The 18,903-nt window shown below is 37.9% G+C and overlaps 3 protein-coding genes across 5 annotated transcripts in view; 2 read left to right on the top strand and 1 right to left on the bottom strand.

Moving 5' to 3' along the window:
• Positions 1-448, bottom strand: part of LOC146473074 (small ribosomal subunit protein mS39-like) — a 31,810-nt gene extending 31,362 nt beyond the window's left edge. For both annotated transcript variants that reach the window (XM_085118791.1, XM_085118792.1), the window contains exons 1-2: positions 343-448; positions 83-138 (exon numbers count right to left, since the gene is read on the bottom strand). In XM_085118791.1, coding sequence (XP_084974917.1) covers positions 83-138; positions 343-413 — 127 coding nt within the window. In that variant the 5' untranslated portion in view covers positions 414-448. The remainder of the gene's footprint in view (positions 1-82; positions 139-342) is intronic.
• A 30-nt stretch (positions 449-478) lies between these two features.
• On the top strand, positions 479-13,780 carry LOC146473073 (copper homeostasis protein cutC homolog). Of its 2 annotated transcripts, XM_085118794.1 has the most exons (9): positions 479-608; positions 1,794-1,853; positions 3,171-3,339; positions 4,011-4,051; positions 5,624-5,659; positions 6,172-6,305; positions 9,627-9,654; positions 10,515-10,963; positions 12,837-13,780. In XM_085118794.1, exons 1-8 carry the CDS (start codon positions 557-559, stop codon positions 10,733-10,735), a joined length of 741 nt encoding a protein of 246 aa, XP_084974920.1. In that variant the 5' UTR covers positions 479-556; the 3' UTR covers positions 10,736-10,963; positions 12,837-13,780. The 2 variants fall into 2 exon arrangements, with proteins under 2 accessions (XP_084974920.1, XP_084974921.1); XM_085118795.1 differs by lacking the exon at positions 12,837-13,780 and having other exon boundaries at positions 533-608; positions 1,794-1,857; positions 10,515-10,752.
• Positions 13,781-13,933: 153 nt separating this feature from the next.
• On the top strand, positions 13,934-17,034 carry LOC146473072 (uncharacterized). The gene has a single exon (XM_085118793.1). The coding sequence runs from the start codon at positions 14,977-14,979 to the stop codon at positions 16,120-16,122; it is 1,146 nt and encodes a 381-aa protein (XP_084974919.1). The 5' UTR covers positions 13,934-14,976; the 3' UTR covers positions 16,123-17,034.
• The last annotated feature ends 1,869 nt before the right edge of the window (positions 17,035-18,903 follow it).

Raw genomic sequence — 18,903 nt, 5'->3', positions numbered from 1 at the left:
ATAACAGAAAGATCACATGCATGAACTACTACATGTGACAGATTCATTCTTGTTCTCTTTGAAACGATGCACTTTAACTTACGTTGATATTCATCAACTTGAAAAGACGACGACTTGGATGGTGCTGCGCATAATGATCTGAATCAAAGTAAATAAAAATCTTTAGCTTAACTGAACTGTGTTTTAGTTGCGTGCTCAGCTGAGCTGAGTCCAAATAACTGCATGCGCAGGTGTGAGATGTCCATGCCACACAAAATTGAGGCATCAATTCCACTAGAATCTCTTTTTATTCTGAACATCAGGGAATCATTGTAACTATGTCAACGTAAAAACGTCTTTTACCTTACTGATGAGAGCCACGGGATACGAAGATATTGAAGTTTTCTGGCACATCGACTGCACATAGCCGCCATCTTGAATCAGGGAGAGCCCGCGATCAAGATACCGCTTTCTAGTTACCAGCTTTTCTCTTTTGCAGAAAGGAACGCCTGTTAGTTTCTGCAATGGTTTAGCGGGACATGAATTGGCTTGACCTCTTTTTATCCAATTTTTTAAGATGGAAGTTTGCGTAGATTCGATAGAATCTGCCTTAAATGCTGAAAAAGGTGGTAAGTGTTCAATTACAGCATTTCTCTTCACTGAGTTTCAAAAGAATTTGAACTGTTCATGTCACTGGAATATCAAAGTGAAATTCGTTCTGATTCAATTGATGTGCTGCAAGTGGTCGTCGTGTAAATTCCAAGTTTACGTATTTTAGCCTGTTAGTACGGAGGAAATGTTTAATTAACTTGCAGCTGTGCATAAGTTTTTGATTCTCCTCACAACCTGATGACAATTATTGTCATCAGGAGGTGAGGAGAATCAAAAACTGCCCTGGTATAGTTTGGCCGGAAATGGATACACAATCGTTTATTGTCCTTGTTATAGTTTCAGTAACCGGTTATATTGTTTTTCATGAATTTTAACAGTTATTTATGTAATTTGTTGCTGCTGAAGTGAGACATTTGTCTGGCTGTGAATTACACTGACTTCACTGTCACGCAGTTTCAATCCATAAAACAAAGATCTGCTTTTAAAAATCGAAGATTTACATGAAAAAAAAAAAAAATGCGACGACAACGCAGTCTGGGGGTACCCATAGAGAGCCTCATAAATTGAATGGGACACATGAGGTAGTGTACTAGCATTTCCATTCTTCTCAATAGTAATAAGTTGATATCAGTTAACAATTTGTTCAATATAAGATCATTGAAGCACTTTTTAAAGCATTTTTTGTAAGCTTTTATAGCTTGGTTGAAAGGGACTACTCTTAAAATAGTCCAATCTTTGAACAACTGATTACAGACCTGCCAACTCTCCCAGTTTTCCCAGGAGTCTCCAAGTTTTTCATCAAATCTCCTGGTCTCCCGGTTAGAGCGCACAAATCTCCCAGGGAATACCTACTGGGGCCTTTTTCAAATTTTCTCATTAATTTCGTTATTTTCGAGATGTCATTGAAATTACAGTGTAATGTAGTCTTGATGCCAGGGCCCTCAGAGGGTCTTCGCTGTTGCTGACATGGTTCTGCTGGCTGCCCCTGGAGATTTCTAGACGTCTCCAGATTTTTATACTCTGGGGTTGGCAGGTATGCGATTAGGAATTGATTAACCAATGCCAATGAATAACAGTCAATTACATACATTAACAAATTGATTTCTTCTTTAGCCATTGATTATCACATATTGGAAATGCTACATTAATTGTACGAGTGTAAACAAAGCCTAAGTCAATATTGCACTGTTCACTTGTTGTAGGTGCTATTCGTGTGGAACTCTGCTCCAATCTGATGGAAGGTGGAACTACACCATCTTTAGGCAGGTGAATTTTATCCAAGTTTGTCCTGGCCATTATTCAGTTATACCAGAGCTAAAAAGCTAATTATTTGAATGGTCACATTGTAGTATTATATTTAGCAAATGTAACATCTACAGTCGAACCTGTATATAATGGCCCTTTATTAAGCGGCCACCCTCTATTAAGCGACCAGTATTTAAAGTCCCGATTGTTTGCTCATACAAACGCTGTATTTTTTACCTGTATTAGGCGGCCACGTCTATTAAGCGGCCGCGGCCACCCTGTAACAGTCCTATGTTTGTCTTTCTTTGTTATTTTTACCTGTATTAAGCGGCCACCCTTGAATGGAAACTAAGCCATACGTTATTTTATGCAGTATTTTATTGTGTTTAAAATGCGATCCAGCATCACTATAAAGAAATAACATGTACAAAGCTACTGTAAGCTAATACTCGGCTGTTTAATATAGTTAACGATTTTCATTTGTCCGCAATGTGCTGAAGTACAGTACCATATCACAAATGCTAAAAAAAAGTTTGTTTTGAATGTGCTTCATTCTTTAGCAAGAAATTCCTCTTTAATTAACTTGTTCTTCAGCCATGTGACATTGAACATTGAGCATAACAACTAGGAAATGAAAAAATGAGATATTTTGTTGTGAACTGTAAGTCATAGAAATAGAGCACTGTATACCGTAGGAGAGTAGAGGACAATTTATTGTATAGTACTTTTACACAATGCTACGTATGTTATACCCTTAAGTTACAAGTTGGCACTGAACTTTTTTTAAAGTATTGATCACTTGAAAGAGTGTTGATTGTCCTATTGTTTCCTTGCATGAAGTGTTTCTGTATGATATGTCATTGAAATTGATATTAGACCATGCACAGTCAGTATTTTTAGTGATCCTGTATTAAGCGGCCACCTGTATTAAGCGGCCAATTACTCAAGTCCCGAGGGTAACCGTTATATACAGGTTGGACTGTACTTTGTATTGAACTGCACAGGAATAGTACAGCAGAAATTTATTTTTGGCCTTAATAGCCAAAATTATAGTATTAGTACTTCTCAGTAGCTATCATGTGTGAATGATGACGACTGAGCGTATCTTACAGCCTCTAAAGTTAGAAGAATCACACTAAACAGTATAACAAACAGTTATACAGGAAATTGTTTATCAGTAGCTTTAATTTGAATGGTCACATTTGAAATACTTCAAGTGGGAGCTGCATGAGAATATTCTATAAATTATCAGAATTATGAAGCACCTAAGAAACTACCGTTGAAGAGCTATTTAATGGACTTGGTTTAATTGGTGTTAATAATAATAATAACAGGAATGTTGAGAATTATCAAACAGCGATCACCAATCCCAGTGTTTGTGATGATAAGACCAAGAGGCGGTGATTTCCTGTACTCAGAGGATGAGTTTGAAGTTATGAAAGAAGATCTCACAGTACTGAAAGAAGCTGGAGCAGATGGAGTAGTGTTTGGAATTCTTACAAGGTTTGCAAGTTTATGTATTTAATTAACTATGTTCTCATTGGCAGTGAAACATGTTAAGATGAAACACATGTCCCCTAAATATGCTGTATTTTTCGCATTGTGTCTGTTTCAAACATGTTTAATTTACACCTGGTTCTATAGACTTGTTGATGCAGTTTTACAGATGATGCATAGAGGCATGTAGATAAACACAAAAACCATTAGATAGAGTTTGTATTTGCTGTTGCATTCATTTTGTGTATTTACTTAAATTGTCAAGCCTTTTATGCACTAGCTTCCTTTCTGTTATTGGCTGCTATTTTTAACATGTTTTTATCTGATTTTGATTGATTTAAACTACCTTGTGAGAAGCTTCGATCATATTAATATGAACACTACTTCATGTGTACACTTTTCAAAGTGAAACAGGTTTCAATTATCATCAGAATTAACATGTTTTTGCCTATTGTGAACACATTGTAAATGCACAATATTATGGAACAATAATATTTTAAACAAAGGATTTGTTTGCATCTGTAGGTGAACCCAGTCACTCTTAATTGTCCACTTTTAAAAGTGCATAGACCATGTAGCTAGTCACAAACAAGTTGTGGGACATAATTATTATTTTTAAATCAAATTTTTGTACATGTATAACTCAGTGCACTCAGAAATCAATCTTTTTTTTCCAGTGAAGGTGAAGTTGATATTGCAAGATGTCAAGCACTTATAGGTGGGTATGCAGTCCTTACATATGTGAATGGACGTTTGGTTTAACAACTGAGTTGATAATTAAAGGTAAATTGGCCACAGTGAAGAGGTTAATGAGCTGATGTTTTCAGTGGTAGCCCTTTGTTAATTAAATTTACATAAATTGATAATGTGCCACATTTGATTTCTTCTCCTCCCCCCTGTAAGAAAAAATACCCCATACAAAATCAATTAACAATATTGGCACTTGTTTGTGGCCTGTAAAGAGAAAAATCGAAAGTCATTGAAGAAACTCACTCACTCACTCACTCACTCACTCACTCACTCACTCACTCACTCACTCACTCACTCACTCACTCACTCACTTGCTAACTCACTCACTCACTCAATCACTCACTCACTCACTCACTTGCTAACTCACTCACTCACTCACTCACTCACTCACTCACTCACTCACTCACTCGCTCACTCACTCACTCACTCACTCGCTCACACAAAGTCTTAGAAAAGCTACAATATAAGTGACAAAAGGAGAGAGAAACCCTGTGTAGGGCAGTTTGTACATACAGAGTATCAAAAGTTTTTTGTAATGTTATTCACTTAACAAGATACTTTTTGCGACATGTTTCTATTATGTCTTTCCTAAAAAGAAATACTCCCCTTAGTTAGCCATTATAAATACCTTGTAACAGCCTTTGCTTTCCTTTTAACTTCAGCTGGCTGATGTTGTGGCAACCTCATAAACTATCCACACTCATGATTTACTCCACCCTCTCCTGACCTTTGGCTTGCTTTACTCTCTAGCATTTTCATAGCAATGTTGCTAATTGATAACCCCTTCAGTGAAACAAATAACTTGTACAGTCAGCTATCAGATTATACAATGGAATCTACACAACCAGTATAGATACCATGGTTGACATCAACATAGAGAAAAAAATCTGTCATTGATGTATCAATAATGTACAAAATTATGCCAGTTAAATAATATAACTGACAAGGATGTGAATAAAATAATTTATTATTCCACTATTATGTCATTTCACCAAATAAGGTCAAGAGAACGCGCAAAATATGAGACCGTAATACACTGTAGTGTCCCGGTTTGACCGGTTTACAACAGAGCGAATACGGACGGAAAAGGCAGAAAAAAGGAGCAACAATGTCCGGACTGGACGAAGAATAGTTTTTGAAACGATGCAGACTCGAAAACAAGTTTCACTTGTCATTTATCTTTTCATTTTATCTAATCAAATTAAAGACATTTAACTGGCTTTCTGTGTTGTTTACATCATTCGTACGCGCCATATACCGATGGACAGTTGATGCCGGGTGCATTTGAAAACTGTTACCAAAACAGAGAAGCCAAAATAACAAAATCTTTTTGTAGTGGAATAATAAATCTCTTATTCGATGGTTTTACATATAATACTCGCGGACATTTTGCTCATTGCTCGTATTTTTCCTCGCCCCTTCGGGGCTCGGAAAAATACTACGCAACTCGCAAAATATCCGCGCGTATTATATGTAAAACCATCGAATAAGATATATATATTTGCTGGAAATATTCGGTATGTATACATATTTGTTTCAGAGTTAGCAAGACCCCTGCCAGTGACTTTCCACAGAGGTATTCAGTAAGCTTATTTACTCTGTTTTTCTTTTTTATCTTGCTTTTCATCAACTTATCTTCAACACCCATCTGTCTGGTTGTACATGTAGAAATTTGGAGTCTCACCAAAGTGAAACCCTTGATATTGAAGTAAGGTCAATCCACTTGATGTTTTCAGCTGGGTCTTGTTAAAAAGAGTAGTGAGAACATATTTCACTTATCGAGGCCAGGTTTGACAAATTGTAGAGCTTGTCACCCTTACATAGTGTTATTAACGGTGCTGTTTAACAGCTATGGATGCAAACAGTATCTGGCCAGTATCTCGACATTCTTTACCAAGAAAATGCTTCTTTTTAATTAAGTCATGAAAGCACTTATGAAAATTTTCTCTGGTTATGTTAACTTTGTGCACCAAGGAAAAGAGAAACCACAAAAAAAAAATTTTCTTGTTGAAGGAATGAGACCTGCAGAGAAGACAAATTTAGACTAATGGAAAATGCAATTTGACGGACACGATTTGTTTTTCACAGCATTTGATATGGTAAAGGATCCATTCAAGTCTTTAGATATTATTATTCAGCTGGGTTTTGAGCGTATTTTGACAAGTGGACAAGACTCCTCAGCACTGGAAGGTTTACCAACAATAAAACATCTTATTGAAAAGGTAATTAGTGGCTGCAAATTTAAAAAAAACACTACATGTAAATAGACTGACATGCTTAACATCACATAATATTTCCGTTTAATATATGGAGTTGTTATTTACATATAAGTGATAGATCAGAGAATTAACTCTGTGCACAGTGTATGTTTAATTTGAACCCGTGAATTTCCTACAGAGCATCAGCCCTAGTAAGGAAATGACCTCCCAGATTCATGGGTTCCATTTCATGTTCGCCGAGGTTGAATAATTTTTTTCTTTGCCTCGCGTGGTGTCCCATTTCCTTACTAGGGCTTCATGGGCTCACTGTTTACTTTAGTACTTAAACATACCATGTAGAGTTAATTCTTTGATTCATCATTTATGTCATTAGTGTTTGAGGCACAACATTTGTTGTTATTTGAATAGTCACTCCTTTTAATTTTTCCAGAGACTAAAAAAAACTCAAAAGTTAATAACTTTTGGGAAAGTAGTAAACAGCACCAAGTGCTGAGTAGCTTTACAGAGAGTAATGTGAACGGTCAACCTTTAGCAATTCAGGCACAGAAAAAATAGACCCACCCAACCTCATTCCAGGAAGAGAGAGGACCCTGTGAATGAGGTCGAGAACCATCTAGTAAAACAGATTCCACTTGGCCATGCGTCTGTCCTCTGAATACCCACACATCAGCCTGATGTTCTTGTAATGTTTTATGGTCCTCTTTGCGTTATATAGTATACACGCGCAGCCAAAAGGAATCTATTTGTTTAATGCATTGTTTTGATGTCTGTTATCAGACACAAAATTAGAAGTGAGCCTCTCTATGGGTATATCCGAAGAAATCGAAGACGCGAAGATCACCGCTGAAAAAACGAAGATCTCTAGACTGAAGCGAAGATCTGAAAATTTACCAAAACTTGCGTGATCAAATGGAACACTCAGATATAGGATCTGTGGATTTCTTAACTCGTGAATTAATGCTTCTGCTATTGTATCTCGCTGCGTGAAGATTGTATGTTTTCTCTCACTTTCGAGAGCTATAGCTTCGTTCAGGTAGCGCTGTCTTTTAGCTCTTTGAGTTGCTTGTTATCTGAAAAACAGCTATTGTGTTCTTAGAGCTGACATGTACCTCCATTATTTTGTGGCTGAGCTCGCGTCCGCACCAGATATTTTAAGCTAAGACAGACAACTTTCTTGTGAGTCTCTAGGATATTGGGAAATTTCTTTTGGCGAGTGTCTAAGATTGTTTCTCATGCAAGACTGCAGTTTCGATTTCTTGGAATCTCATCAGTTGCTAGCATGTTAAAATGTGGTTAAAACGTCGCCAAAGAATCCAACAATCCTTTATTGTTTCAATAACTGTTTATATTGCTTTTCGTGAATTTAAACAGTGAGTTATGCAATTTCCCATTGAAGTGAAATATTTATCAATTGTGAATAACACTAAATAAACGTTTAAACTATTTCAATCTGAAAAAACGAAGATCTTCCTAAAAAAACGAAGATAAGCGAAAAAATCGCGAAGAAAACGAAGACCGTGGGTACCCATAGAGAGGCTCAGAAGTGTTCTCAAAACTTGTTGATTTCGCGTGGAGATTAAAGAGAGCAAATTTGGTTTTTATTACATCATTTTTTATCCAAAACAAGAGAGCACATCTACTGGACCCGGGAGGTACTCCCCTATATAAGACTATATAGGTATGTACCGTCCCAAAGGGTATGGTTTTTGAGCCGTTTTGGTCTGAAAAGGGGTTGGGATTTTGACCATTATGGTATGGTATGGTTTTCAAGGGAACCACGAGAGCGTATAAACGTATTTGTCTTTTCAACTACAAATGAATAACAGAAAAAAAGAAGTATCCAAACTAAGCTAAAATATATCATTGGAGCTGAATTTTCGGGTGAATTTTACCAATTCTTGACTTCGGCACTGAGGCGAAGCTTAATTGCGCTAGAACAAAAATCTGAAAACGGGTATGGATTTTAGAGGCCAGGTCTGGAAACGGGTGTGGAAAATGGCATGTTTTGGTCTGAAATAGGGTCAGGATTTGGAGAACCGGGCGGCACACCCCTACCTAGAATTCCGAGGAGACCCCACCCGGGCTACTGGATAACGTAAGGCTGTCAAGGCATGTGAGATGTCCGGTCGTTTCGTTACAAATACAAAATCGATTCCCTGCATTGTTTCAAGTCGTTTCGGTACATTATGTGGAGACTTCTATTTTCGTAGCGAGACGACCTAACCGCTTGTGCTACGAGAACTTTCTGTGGCTTATGATGTCATTCGAGGGTCCTTTACCGTCCTGTTCAAGATCCTCGCAGTTTCTTGCGTAAATAACTGATCTTTCTTCTATTTAATCTTTCACCCGCAGTTCAAATATATGTTTCATATATTCATATTCATTTATTCATCCTTCACGGGTATATTACGAACTCACAATATGACCAGCTCCCAGTTGGCTTGATAGCTCAGTTGGTAGAGCACTGCACCGGCATCGCAGAGGTCATGGGTTCGAATCCCGTTCAAGCCTGAATTTTTTTCAGGCTTTCCTTTCACAACTGCTTAAGTTGCTTAAATAAAGTTAAATAACTACGAGGATCTTTCTTCTATTTAATCTTTCACCCGCAGTTCAAATATATGTTTCATATATTCATATTCATTTATACTGTCCATTGTATAAAACACAGTAAACTGTTGAGTAGCTTTTATTTGAACACTCACTTAAAAATTTAATCCGAGAACCACTTCTACGTCGTAATGAAAAGTATCGGAGGAAAATACTATTCAACAGCTTTCGTTTGAATGCAGTATTACACTTCTGGATTTTATCCACAGAGTCACAACTGAATTTATAGCCACATTTGATATATTTTGATATATTTTCTAGAAAACTTATCCGAATTGATATCAGTAGAAGGCGCCTCCAAGTTATTATCTGTCTAACATCTTAAAACATCACAGAGATCCAGTCCGCTGCAGCACTTTTCGCAGTGAACATCGAGGTGTTTATGCTTAAAAGAATTACAAAAAACTGGATCATTGTATAATGCAATTCCAGGGATTTGATTGGCTTAGCGGCCATGGTATGTGAGCCATTATATCATGGGCTGAGAAATAACGACCATTAATTTATCTTGTGGTTGTTCTTGCAAAGCGGAATCAGCAAGATCTAGCAATATTCTTGATTATTTTTAACAAAACAATTGTTCCACTCACGCTTGTTGGATATGAGATGATTATAACCAACTCGACGCCACGCTCCTCATTAGCTATCTATCATCTCATAGCCAACGCGCGCTTGTGGAATAATTGTTAAATATTGTTCTTGCTCTTTTTGTTTTAGGCAAAAGAAAGGATTATTATTGTCCCAGGTAAGTTTTCATACTACATAACGAGAAAGAACATTATGTTTTTCATGTAGTACAGGGCAGTTTTTGACCGGTACTCTGGTTGCCAAAGTTTTTTCTTGGTGATGAGCTGCCGCCACTGCTTCGCCGTCGTTGCTCACAAGTTGCGGCGGCTCATCACGAACAAAAACTTCTCAGGCATTCGGAGTATTTGCTCGGTGGTGCGATATGTCAATTTTTTTGGTATTTAGTGAAAATTACACATCTGATAATAAATTAGTTCGGTCGTATAAAGAAAGCCTGGAAAAATAAATTCAAGCTTGAACGGGATTTGAGCCCACACCGTCCGCGATACCGGTTTCAATATAGCTGGTGTACGTTTCTCGGAAGTCTCGATTACTTACCAAACCTGATAAGTATTTTTTCAAATACGTTTTTATGGAAGGGGTGGTGATTTTAGTGCAACGTGCTCAATGTCTTCCATAAATTAATAAAGCTCTCAAAACCAGCAAAAATCGAAGTTCCGTTGAGAAACACGTTGCTTGTGATTTAGTTTTCTGGAGTGTCGAGAAACGGGTCCCAGGTTATTTTGTGCATGGTAGAGAATGGATCATGGTGACCGGATATATGAGAGTGACTCTATGGAATTTATAAAATTTAACTTGGGATGTTCGACAGTTTTATTACGAACTCCAAAAATGCGCATGTACGATGGGTTCAGAATCCCATTCAAGGCTGTAGGCTTTCTTTTCGCACCTGGTCGAGTTGCGTACATTTGTGATGGTCTCTAGGTATGGAAAGGTTTTGCTTTCTATTTCATATGATTTCTCATATAAGCCTCGTTATTTAAACATCTTGTAATGCAGTATTCAATTTTTTTTAAGGTGGTGGAATAACTGAACGCAACTTGGAGCGTATTTTGCGGGTGTCTGGCGCCAAGGAGTTTCACTGTTCGGCGCGACACTCTGTGCCATCTTTTATGATCTATAAAAACACGAACACGTCTATGGGTGCAAATCTTAGTCCGCCTGAATTTGTCAACAAAGTTGCAAGCTATGAGAAAGTGAAAAACTTTGTTTTCGTTGCAAGGTCGGTGTTGGCGTAACAAATAGTTGGCTGGTGAATTGCTGTGGTTACTAAAGATACAAAGACATAATTTCAGTATGTCGCCGGATTGCTCAGAAAGTGCTGTGACAATTATCAAGCGGCTACACCTTGCAGTGAAAACCCAGAAACCCGTGATCTTCCAGTGGGAATCTCCCGTTAGGACGTTTATAAAACAAAAAAATCATGACAGTTTTGATGGCTACTCCGCAAAAGAATTTTTTTAATTGTAATTTTTCACCATAGACAAGTAAAGATAAACGATAAAAATAGGCCCGCAATGCGTGCGTGTAGCTACTGCATTCTTGTTTCCATTGTTGGGTGCTGTTTAGTATGTACAGCTATTCATTTATTTTCCGAGCTCGGATTTCAATCATCGCCTGCTAAAGATACTCCCCCACGCACAAAATGACCTGTTTAGGAATATCTGTGAACACGCTAACAATGACATTGACAGTTCCCGAGTTCCGCACTCCAACACATTCTTTCTTCATGGTTGGATAAGACCCATTTCTCTAAGCGCGAATTGCGACAACTTCTGGGCAAACTGGCGTTCGTTACGGCTTGTGTTCGTCCGAGTCGTGCCTTCAGCTGTCGTTTAATCAACGCCTTACGGTGCGTGTTTTGCCAGTCCCCGACATCAGTTATTTCCTGTCAGCGATGTTATGCGTGAGGATCTTATCTGGTGGAAATTTTTTCTTCAACACTACAATGGTGTCTCCGTTGTAATCGAGCGCCTGTAGCTTTTATTAAATCACAGGGCGACTGGAAGAGTGACGCGTATTTAGTTTATTCTCACTCTTTCCAACGCAAATAAGTTTAAAATCCTCCATTCTATCACAACCAGACTCTCTCCTACATTTGAATAAACATCCGTTTACCCCATCTCCTGAGTCTGTTTGTGGTAGTAATTGAGTGTTTTTATTGTAGATATGTTAAAAGGGTTAATTACTACATAAGTTTCCGTAATGGATATCTCTGTAATGCGTGTATTCAGATAAGACCTTTAGATGCCGTGCGTGTCAAAGATCATTCATTCCTGTGTTATCCTTTGTGAAAGCAAGAGCAACCCACCCACCTCACCCGGGTTTAGGGTGTTGTCTCTTCAGTAGTATCACATTTGAATAAGCATCCGTTTACCCCATCTGCTGAGTCTGTTAATTGTGGTAGTTATTATACTAGTATTTGTCAGTTGAGACAAAAAGACGTACTACCAGATTCAAAGTAAGAAAAGCTCTAAACAATAAGTTTGTTTGTATAACCTGTAAAGTCTATCGAAATTGGACGCTTATCAAATTTACTACCGGCATTATCGTGCGCCAAGAAAATCGAACGTGATCCCAAGGTCTCCGAAAGCCGCTTCGGCATGCTTGTAAAATCACAAGCGGACCACCCTCTGTTTGTGTCGTGTAATGACTGTTTGCAACTCGAGACTTTATATTCACGCGACACGATCGGTTGAAATTTTTACTGAGTAGAGATATTTAAAGACGCCTTTTACCTTTATGTTAAAAAAGCGTTTCAAGGAAATGTTGATTGAGTCACGCGTGGTGTTTTTTTTTTTGCCATTCCGAACCGTAGAAACCCTTCTCTGGCGCGTTTACTGTTCAACAGTGTTGCCGGGTCTAGTTCCAAGCTGCAAACAGTCATTGCACCACAAACAGAGGGTGGTTGGCCTGTGGTAAAATCTACTCTATCCATCAGGTAAAATCGACTCTATCCATCAAACCGATAACATAGTAGCTACTCGCGCATGCGCAGTAGCTACAAAAAGGAACAACGTTTCGGGGTCGTCATGACGCCATTATCAAGTTCGAAGTGATAGAAATAGTTGAAGTCAATGTCAGAAATAGTTCACCAAAAAAATTAACATAATGTCTGAATATATAATGTCACGTAAATAGTTTAGCTTGAATTGAGTCCGATTGGAGATTGAGAGATGGTGTTAACTCTCTAATTAGCAACATTTCGTAAACTAAGCAATCGAACTTATTCATGCACTTCTTCGAACTTGATAATGGCGTCATGACGACCCCGAAACGTTGTTCCTTTTTATCGTTTATCTTTACTTGTCTATGTATAACCAAACCTTTACTTATAAGAATTTTTCACCAATTTAACCATTTCACACTGTACTATTAAACCTGTAGGAAAACAACAATGACCTCATTTCCTTATAGCCAATGAGCCAGGAAGGTACGAAGAAGCAGGAGAAATTATTTTTATTTATATTCTTGACATAAGAATTTATATATTTTTATTGATTGTAAATAAGTATTTTGGTTTGTAACATCGGTGCTGAAAAGTAATCAATGTTACACACCAGATGTATTCTGTTCTGTCATTTATATCCCTTTCATTCACTCGTCCAAAAGACGCCAGGAGACAGAAACGCTGACGACAATCGTGAGCGCAATAAGTCTGTACTGACTTTTGATTGAAAATATGACACAGCGCCACTTGGAAGCACAGTGGCACCCACGTCAATAGAGCATTTGTACGCAAGACTTTAATCACCTTAGGGATAGGGATTTCATTGTAATTAGTTTTCTTTTGACGTGAAACCTTACCTCCATGGGAAGTTAACACCTTTTGTTTTCGAATAGTTAAAAAGAGCGCGTTTGGTAATGAAAAAGGAAGGCCAGGATTTTGGGAAGGACAGCGCAAGGGTCTCGTAAATTCAGGGAATAAGTTTCCATTTTCAAACTCTCACTCATCAGATTAGTGTTTATCCCAAAAGCGATATGGGAAAACAGAAACAGTCATTCTCAGTCTGATTGACCCTGAAGATACTACTTCGTTGTGTACTTGCTTCGATTTGTCAAACTTGGGATTTTATCAGTAGACCCAAAAGATAGAGCAACATTTTTGTGAATGTTTCCAAATTCGTCTGTAACATGCTATAGTACTCTGTCTCAGTGAGTAAATCGAATTGCAAACAGCGTGACGAAATAAATGTAAACATAAACACTATAAAGAAGACAGTATTTATAAACATGAAATCACTGCAAGTTGGATGAACAGAACAATAAATGCAAAAACAGCATTTCAGGTATGTTCTGTGTTTGCAAGTTAGCATCACATAAACTCGTTGTAGAAAACTTAAAAGACGCTTTGTTTTAATGATTTCCTTGGTATCTTCTGAAGACTAACCTCTCAAGTTCAATACGTCTGTCTGCTGACCGAACTTAGCGGTAAAACACTAATTCCTGAGATGCCGTCCTTATTTGGTAACTTTTCATAATTAAATTCATCGATCATTAGTACTTAACTTCGAGTTTGACAGCCATGTCAAAGTTTATCGTAAATGGCCCGGTAAATTTCGGAATGAAAACAAATTTATCGACCCATCTGCACATCTGCGTGTTGAACTGCACTTTCTGATCGCTCGAGCCATCTGTATACAAGTGCAAAATATTGCTGGTATAACTGGTCGTTTTTCTTTTGCGGATAGTCAACGTTAGTACCGTTTGTTTATCGAGTGATGTTCAGTTACTGATAGTTTTCCTTCATTATGAAGCGCATATAAAGCGGCTTGTTTGGTTAAAAAAAATGCATTGGCTGTCATTAATAAAAACAAATCTATTGTGATCTTAAAAGCTTTTGTACATTTCCTTGGGCCCCGCATGCGCTGCGCCTTAATTGCACGTTTTTCAAATATATCGCTCTTTTAGTTGATGCGGAAACTTGTTTCTGTTTTAAGGTAAACTGAACCTCATTTTATTTTGAAAAAATATACCTTACTTAAGTCAAGAATTTCCTTTTATGATTAACATTATTTTCGACCTCTACCTTCTTGTCGTATTGAAAGTTAAATTCCTAATGACGTCTTTTATAAACCGCTTTGGAAGCAGACTACAACAGGAACAATAGGATTAAAACAATACCCGTTTACATGCAAATCGCTTGAACCAGTTCTTTTATGCGGCTGATTGATTCTACACTCTTATGAAATTTTAATTTCAAACTACGTTTACGACTTACTGGCTTGGACACTTGGCAGGACTCTGTCAGATAAAACCCATTTTTGACGCATCGCAGTACATGAGCACACGTGATTGCATTTTCTACGTGTTCGTGTAGAAGGGATCCAAATCACTTTGTCTGTTTTGTACAATTACGCGCAGGAAGCGAAGACAAAGCTGCTACTAATTACACCAGACGACGTATGCTGTTAGCCATGAAAGCTGACAAGTGGTAAACCACGAGCGACGCAATTTGTAAAGGAAATTATAACTGTTTATGATGACAAACGAAAGACTACTTTATAGTGGTGATGCGAACTTCACTCGTTTCTCTTCGCCAGATGCGGAAGAAGATTGGAAAGCAGCCATTGTTAACGGAACTGCGGATCAAAACAGACCGATGATGGAAAAGACGCCAAAAGAAAGATCTCCATCAGCAATAGAAAGGCTACTGGACTCTTTAAAACTGTCGCCGAAGTTACGTGGAAATTCACAAGGAAATGACAAGGACAAACCCCAGGAGGTGCCAAAGCCTATCACAGTAAATGCTAGTAATGCTCGGTCAACAAGCGGTCACTTAGCGCTTGAAAATGGTAAACACGCAACAATGTCGACGTCTAGCTCCGATTATCCTGAAACAGAAACCTATGATTCTTTGTCAGATTCTACGTACTCACAGAGTTCAGACGCATCGGTGAATTCCGACTTGAGATCGCTCAATACGACTTCAACAGATTCGGACAACAATCGGATATTTCGACAAGGAATAGCACCTAGAGATCGGATATCGCTGAAAAACAACACCGATGTCATAGACGTGGATGAAGGGTTTTTAAGGAGAGTTTTAATGTTAATGAAAGTAGTTCTGTATTTAAGACACAGTTTTCCTCTCAACATAATTCGCAAAAGAAAAGTTTTTCCAGAAAGCACAAGAAAGCCAGTCAAATTTCTTGACACTTCAAGCTTGAGCTCTGGCGAGTCAAGCGACTCTCAAGACTCCAGTGTTTTTAGCGGAAAGAGCCCGCGTACTCGAAAACGCATATCTTTTAGTCCCATTACTTTACTCTTTTCCGCTATTACAGAAAGAGCCTACGCTGAAGCTAAGGCGATTTTGGAAGAACAAGAACTAGACGTGAATTCTCAAACACCAAACGGTCAATCTTTGCTGCATATTGCTGCTGCGAACGCAGATTTGAAATGCGCACAGCTTCTGCTTCAGTATGGTGCTGATGTGAACGTTAAGGACACCAATGGTTGGAGTCCTCTTCATGCGGCAGTACGGCGAGGAAACTGGAAATGCGCCATTTTACTGATTGAAGCTGGGGCCGATTTTGGAGAATATGCTCAAGGAAGAATTCAAGAATACAATCAAGTACTTGAAATGTCAACAACATTTTACCGATCAGTGGAAATTTTTGTTTAATTGCTCCATTTACGTTTTATATAGCTATTCCATATGAATGTAGTTAAAGTTTCTGGCTGGATCGTCTAATAAGCTTAAATACGACAAATTTAAAAAGAAATCGTAACAGTATTATTGAAATTTTTCCGGCCCGATAATTCCTAATAAAAAAAGCATTAATTTTAGTACATGAGAGCAGTGTTATGTGAGTAATCTTGCAGTCTTATCTTGTAGCCCATTCTTACTTTATTGTGAAGAGAGCTTTCTTTAAATTAAATTTTATAGAATTACGCGTTCCCCAACAGTTTGTGATTCCTTCCTTTATAGCTTTTAATCGGATGGAATCATAGTCTTAGTCAAAACTATTAGGACAATTCAAAATATTTATACATTTAGAATAAATTTGTCACCAGCCCATGATAATCAGAATTTTGAAAAGTTATAATATAGTTTAAGAACTACTAAACATCAATTTCTTATGTATATGATATCCATATGGAGAAGAGAGACATGACAATTATAAATGTGATGAGTAATGTTTGCGTGTGGTCTTGAACACAGGAGTAGGCGGGTTCTTAATGAGTTTATTACTAACGCAGCATGACCGTAAAGTATCACATAACACTTTCCAAGTAGTGGACGGAACTAACGGAACTCATGCATTAGATGACATTGCTGTCTAATTTTTCAGCACCAGAAAATTAACTAAATTGAAAACTTATATCACAATTGCGGAGCTGTGCATAGGAATAAAGCAAAGGTGATTTGGTTAATGATTTTTCTTCCAATGCTTGAATGGACAGGAATTTCAAGAACGCCTAAGTTGTGTAAGTGTAGGGCTCTTTGCTGGTCATTAAGAAACCATTAAGATCATTAATTGAAGTAAGATCGTTACAAGGTCGTAATTGGATTATATGATTAACTCGCTGGCTAGCCATGTCTTGTTTGTCTCTACTGTGATCAAAGCCACCACTTGTGTATTCTTTCTTTCCCACTTTCTCGAGCTCTCAAATCTGAAGAAAACGGAAAACTGCGAGATAACAGGGGTATGAAATAGTGAGCTTGGAGTTAAATTTCTCGGTTTAACCTTTATGTTGTCTTTCTTCAGCCTAGAGTACTCTTGTACAAAAACATCAGTTATGTGCCACGTGGATTCCTGAGCCGTGTGTTCATTAAGTCCACACACAACGGCATTGTTCAAGATAGCAGGGACTCTTGATCACCGATCAGTGGGGGTCTATTGTCTGCATTAATCTTGCAAAACGGACCTTTTACAGTCGTTTAACATGTTTAATAAGGTTAATTGATCTGTCCTACAATTTGGCAACGGCAAATTCAAATAGCTTAAAGTGGAAAACCAACATACCAGAAATTAGTTCATCAGCCATCAAGTTTCAGTCGTTCAGAATTGTCCCTTGACCTTTCCTATCACACCGTGTAAACCTCGTTTCAGTCTTCTAATTTGCTTTGCTTCCAGCCAAAAAATAAACAATAAAATACAAGAGAGGATTCATTCTCTCTTAGTTCAACAAATGAAACAACCAGGGTGAGTTTGATGTTGTAACCCTCGATGTCATTTTACGCAATATTTTAGTAGCACGGTAATTTGGATTGGCCATATTCTCACTGTTGCTCACGGTTCAAACGAGACTTTTTCGTTTACATATTGTTGAGAATGCTCCCTTTTTGTGACACAGCACGACCTTTTTCCTGCTTGGAATTCTGCATGCTTTAACTCTATTTTGGCGTCCAGCCTCTGAGTTCTCTGACTTCGCGTGTTTATGCCTATGTGGGGTTTCGAAGGGTTATGCTTGTTTGCTGGCAAACAGACAAAGGTCGCTTGCAAATCCGTTCTTATTATACTTATGCTGGTATGGATTAAGTTTTGTCCTTGAAGCTTTCAAGTTGATCTAAGCTGTATACGTTTTGTCAGAAGTGTTGGAAAAAGTTCGAATATCGGGAGTTCGATTTATCGGTAGTTGAGAATTCAATGACCCGGAAATAAGAACAGAACGGTATTGGCGTGGCACAGTTCGTGTTTTGAGGGGCGTTTTGGGGTGGCTCATCAATTAACCTCATCTTCCTCTTCAAGCTTCTTGTCATCTGGCCAAAATTCATGGATCGAGTTATCGAGGATAAAATTATATAGAAAATGATCTGAAGGGAAAGGAAAATTGCTTCGAGTTAGCGAGAAGTTTGAGTTATCGAGGGTTCGAGTTACCGAGGGTGAAATTACAGTAAATGTATGACGGAATTCCAGAGGAAAATCGATTTTGGTTCGAGTTAGGGAGGGTTCGAGTTATCGGAAGTCGACTGTAGAGCGATTTGCCATTAAATTTTCAAGAGGAGGGAACTCAAAGTAATTAATTGTATTTACTGAGTGTGGTTATGTGCATCGTAATACTAATTCATATTGAAGGCCTTCTTGAATGGACAAAAAAAAACCCGATTTTTTTTAACTTTTCGAAATTGACAAGCAAAATGTAACAGTTTGCTTGCGTTTTGAAGTTCAATGCGGTTAACAATTAGACCCTAAAGTAAATTTCTATCACGAAACCCTGATTAATTTGGCGACAAAAACAAAGGGCGCGTTTCTCTTTTAAATTTCAGGATAAATGTTCGGAGTCAAAAAAGAAAGACAATTTGTGGGGTAGGCTAGAGTGCTATGCCTGAAACGTTTGAATTAAAAAAAAAAAAAAAGAAGAAGAAGAAACAATGCTATTTAAAAAGTCAGATCGATATACCACGACCAAAACATTTGCAGAAAACTCACCTCTCCGCAATCGTTGTCACGCACAGTCA

Source organism: Pavona decussata, unplaced genomic scaffold, assembly GCF_977016875.1.
Source record: "Pavona decussata unplaced genomic scaffold, jaPavDecu1.1 SCAFFOLD_95, whole genome shotgun sequence".
Taxonomy (NCBI): domain Eukaryota; kingdom Metazoa; phylum Cnidaria; class Anthozoa; order Scleractinia; family Agariciidae; genus Pavona; species Pavona decussata.
Note: the sequence above shows the minus strand (reverse complement) of the source record. Positions and strands in the feature narration are given on the sequence as shown.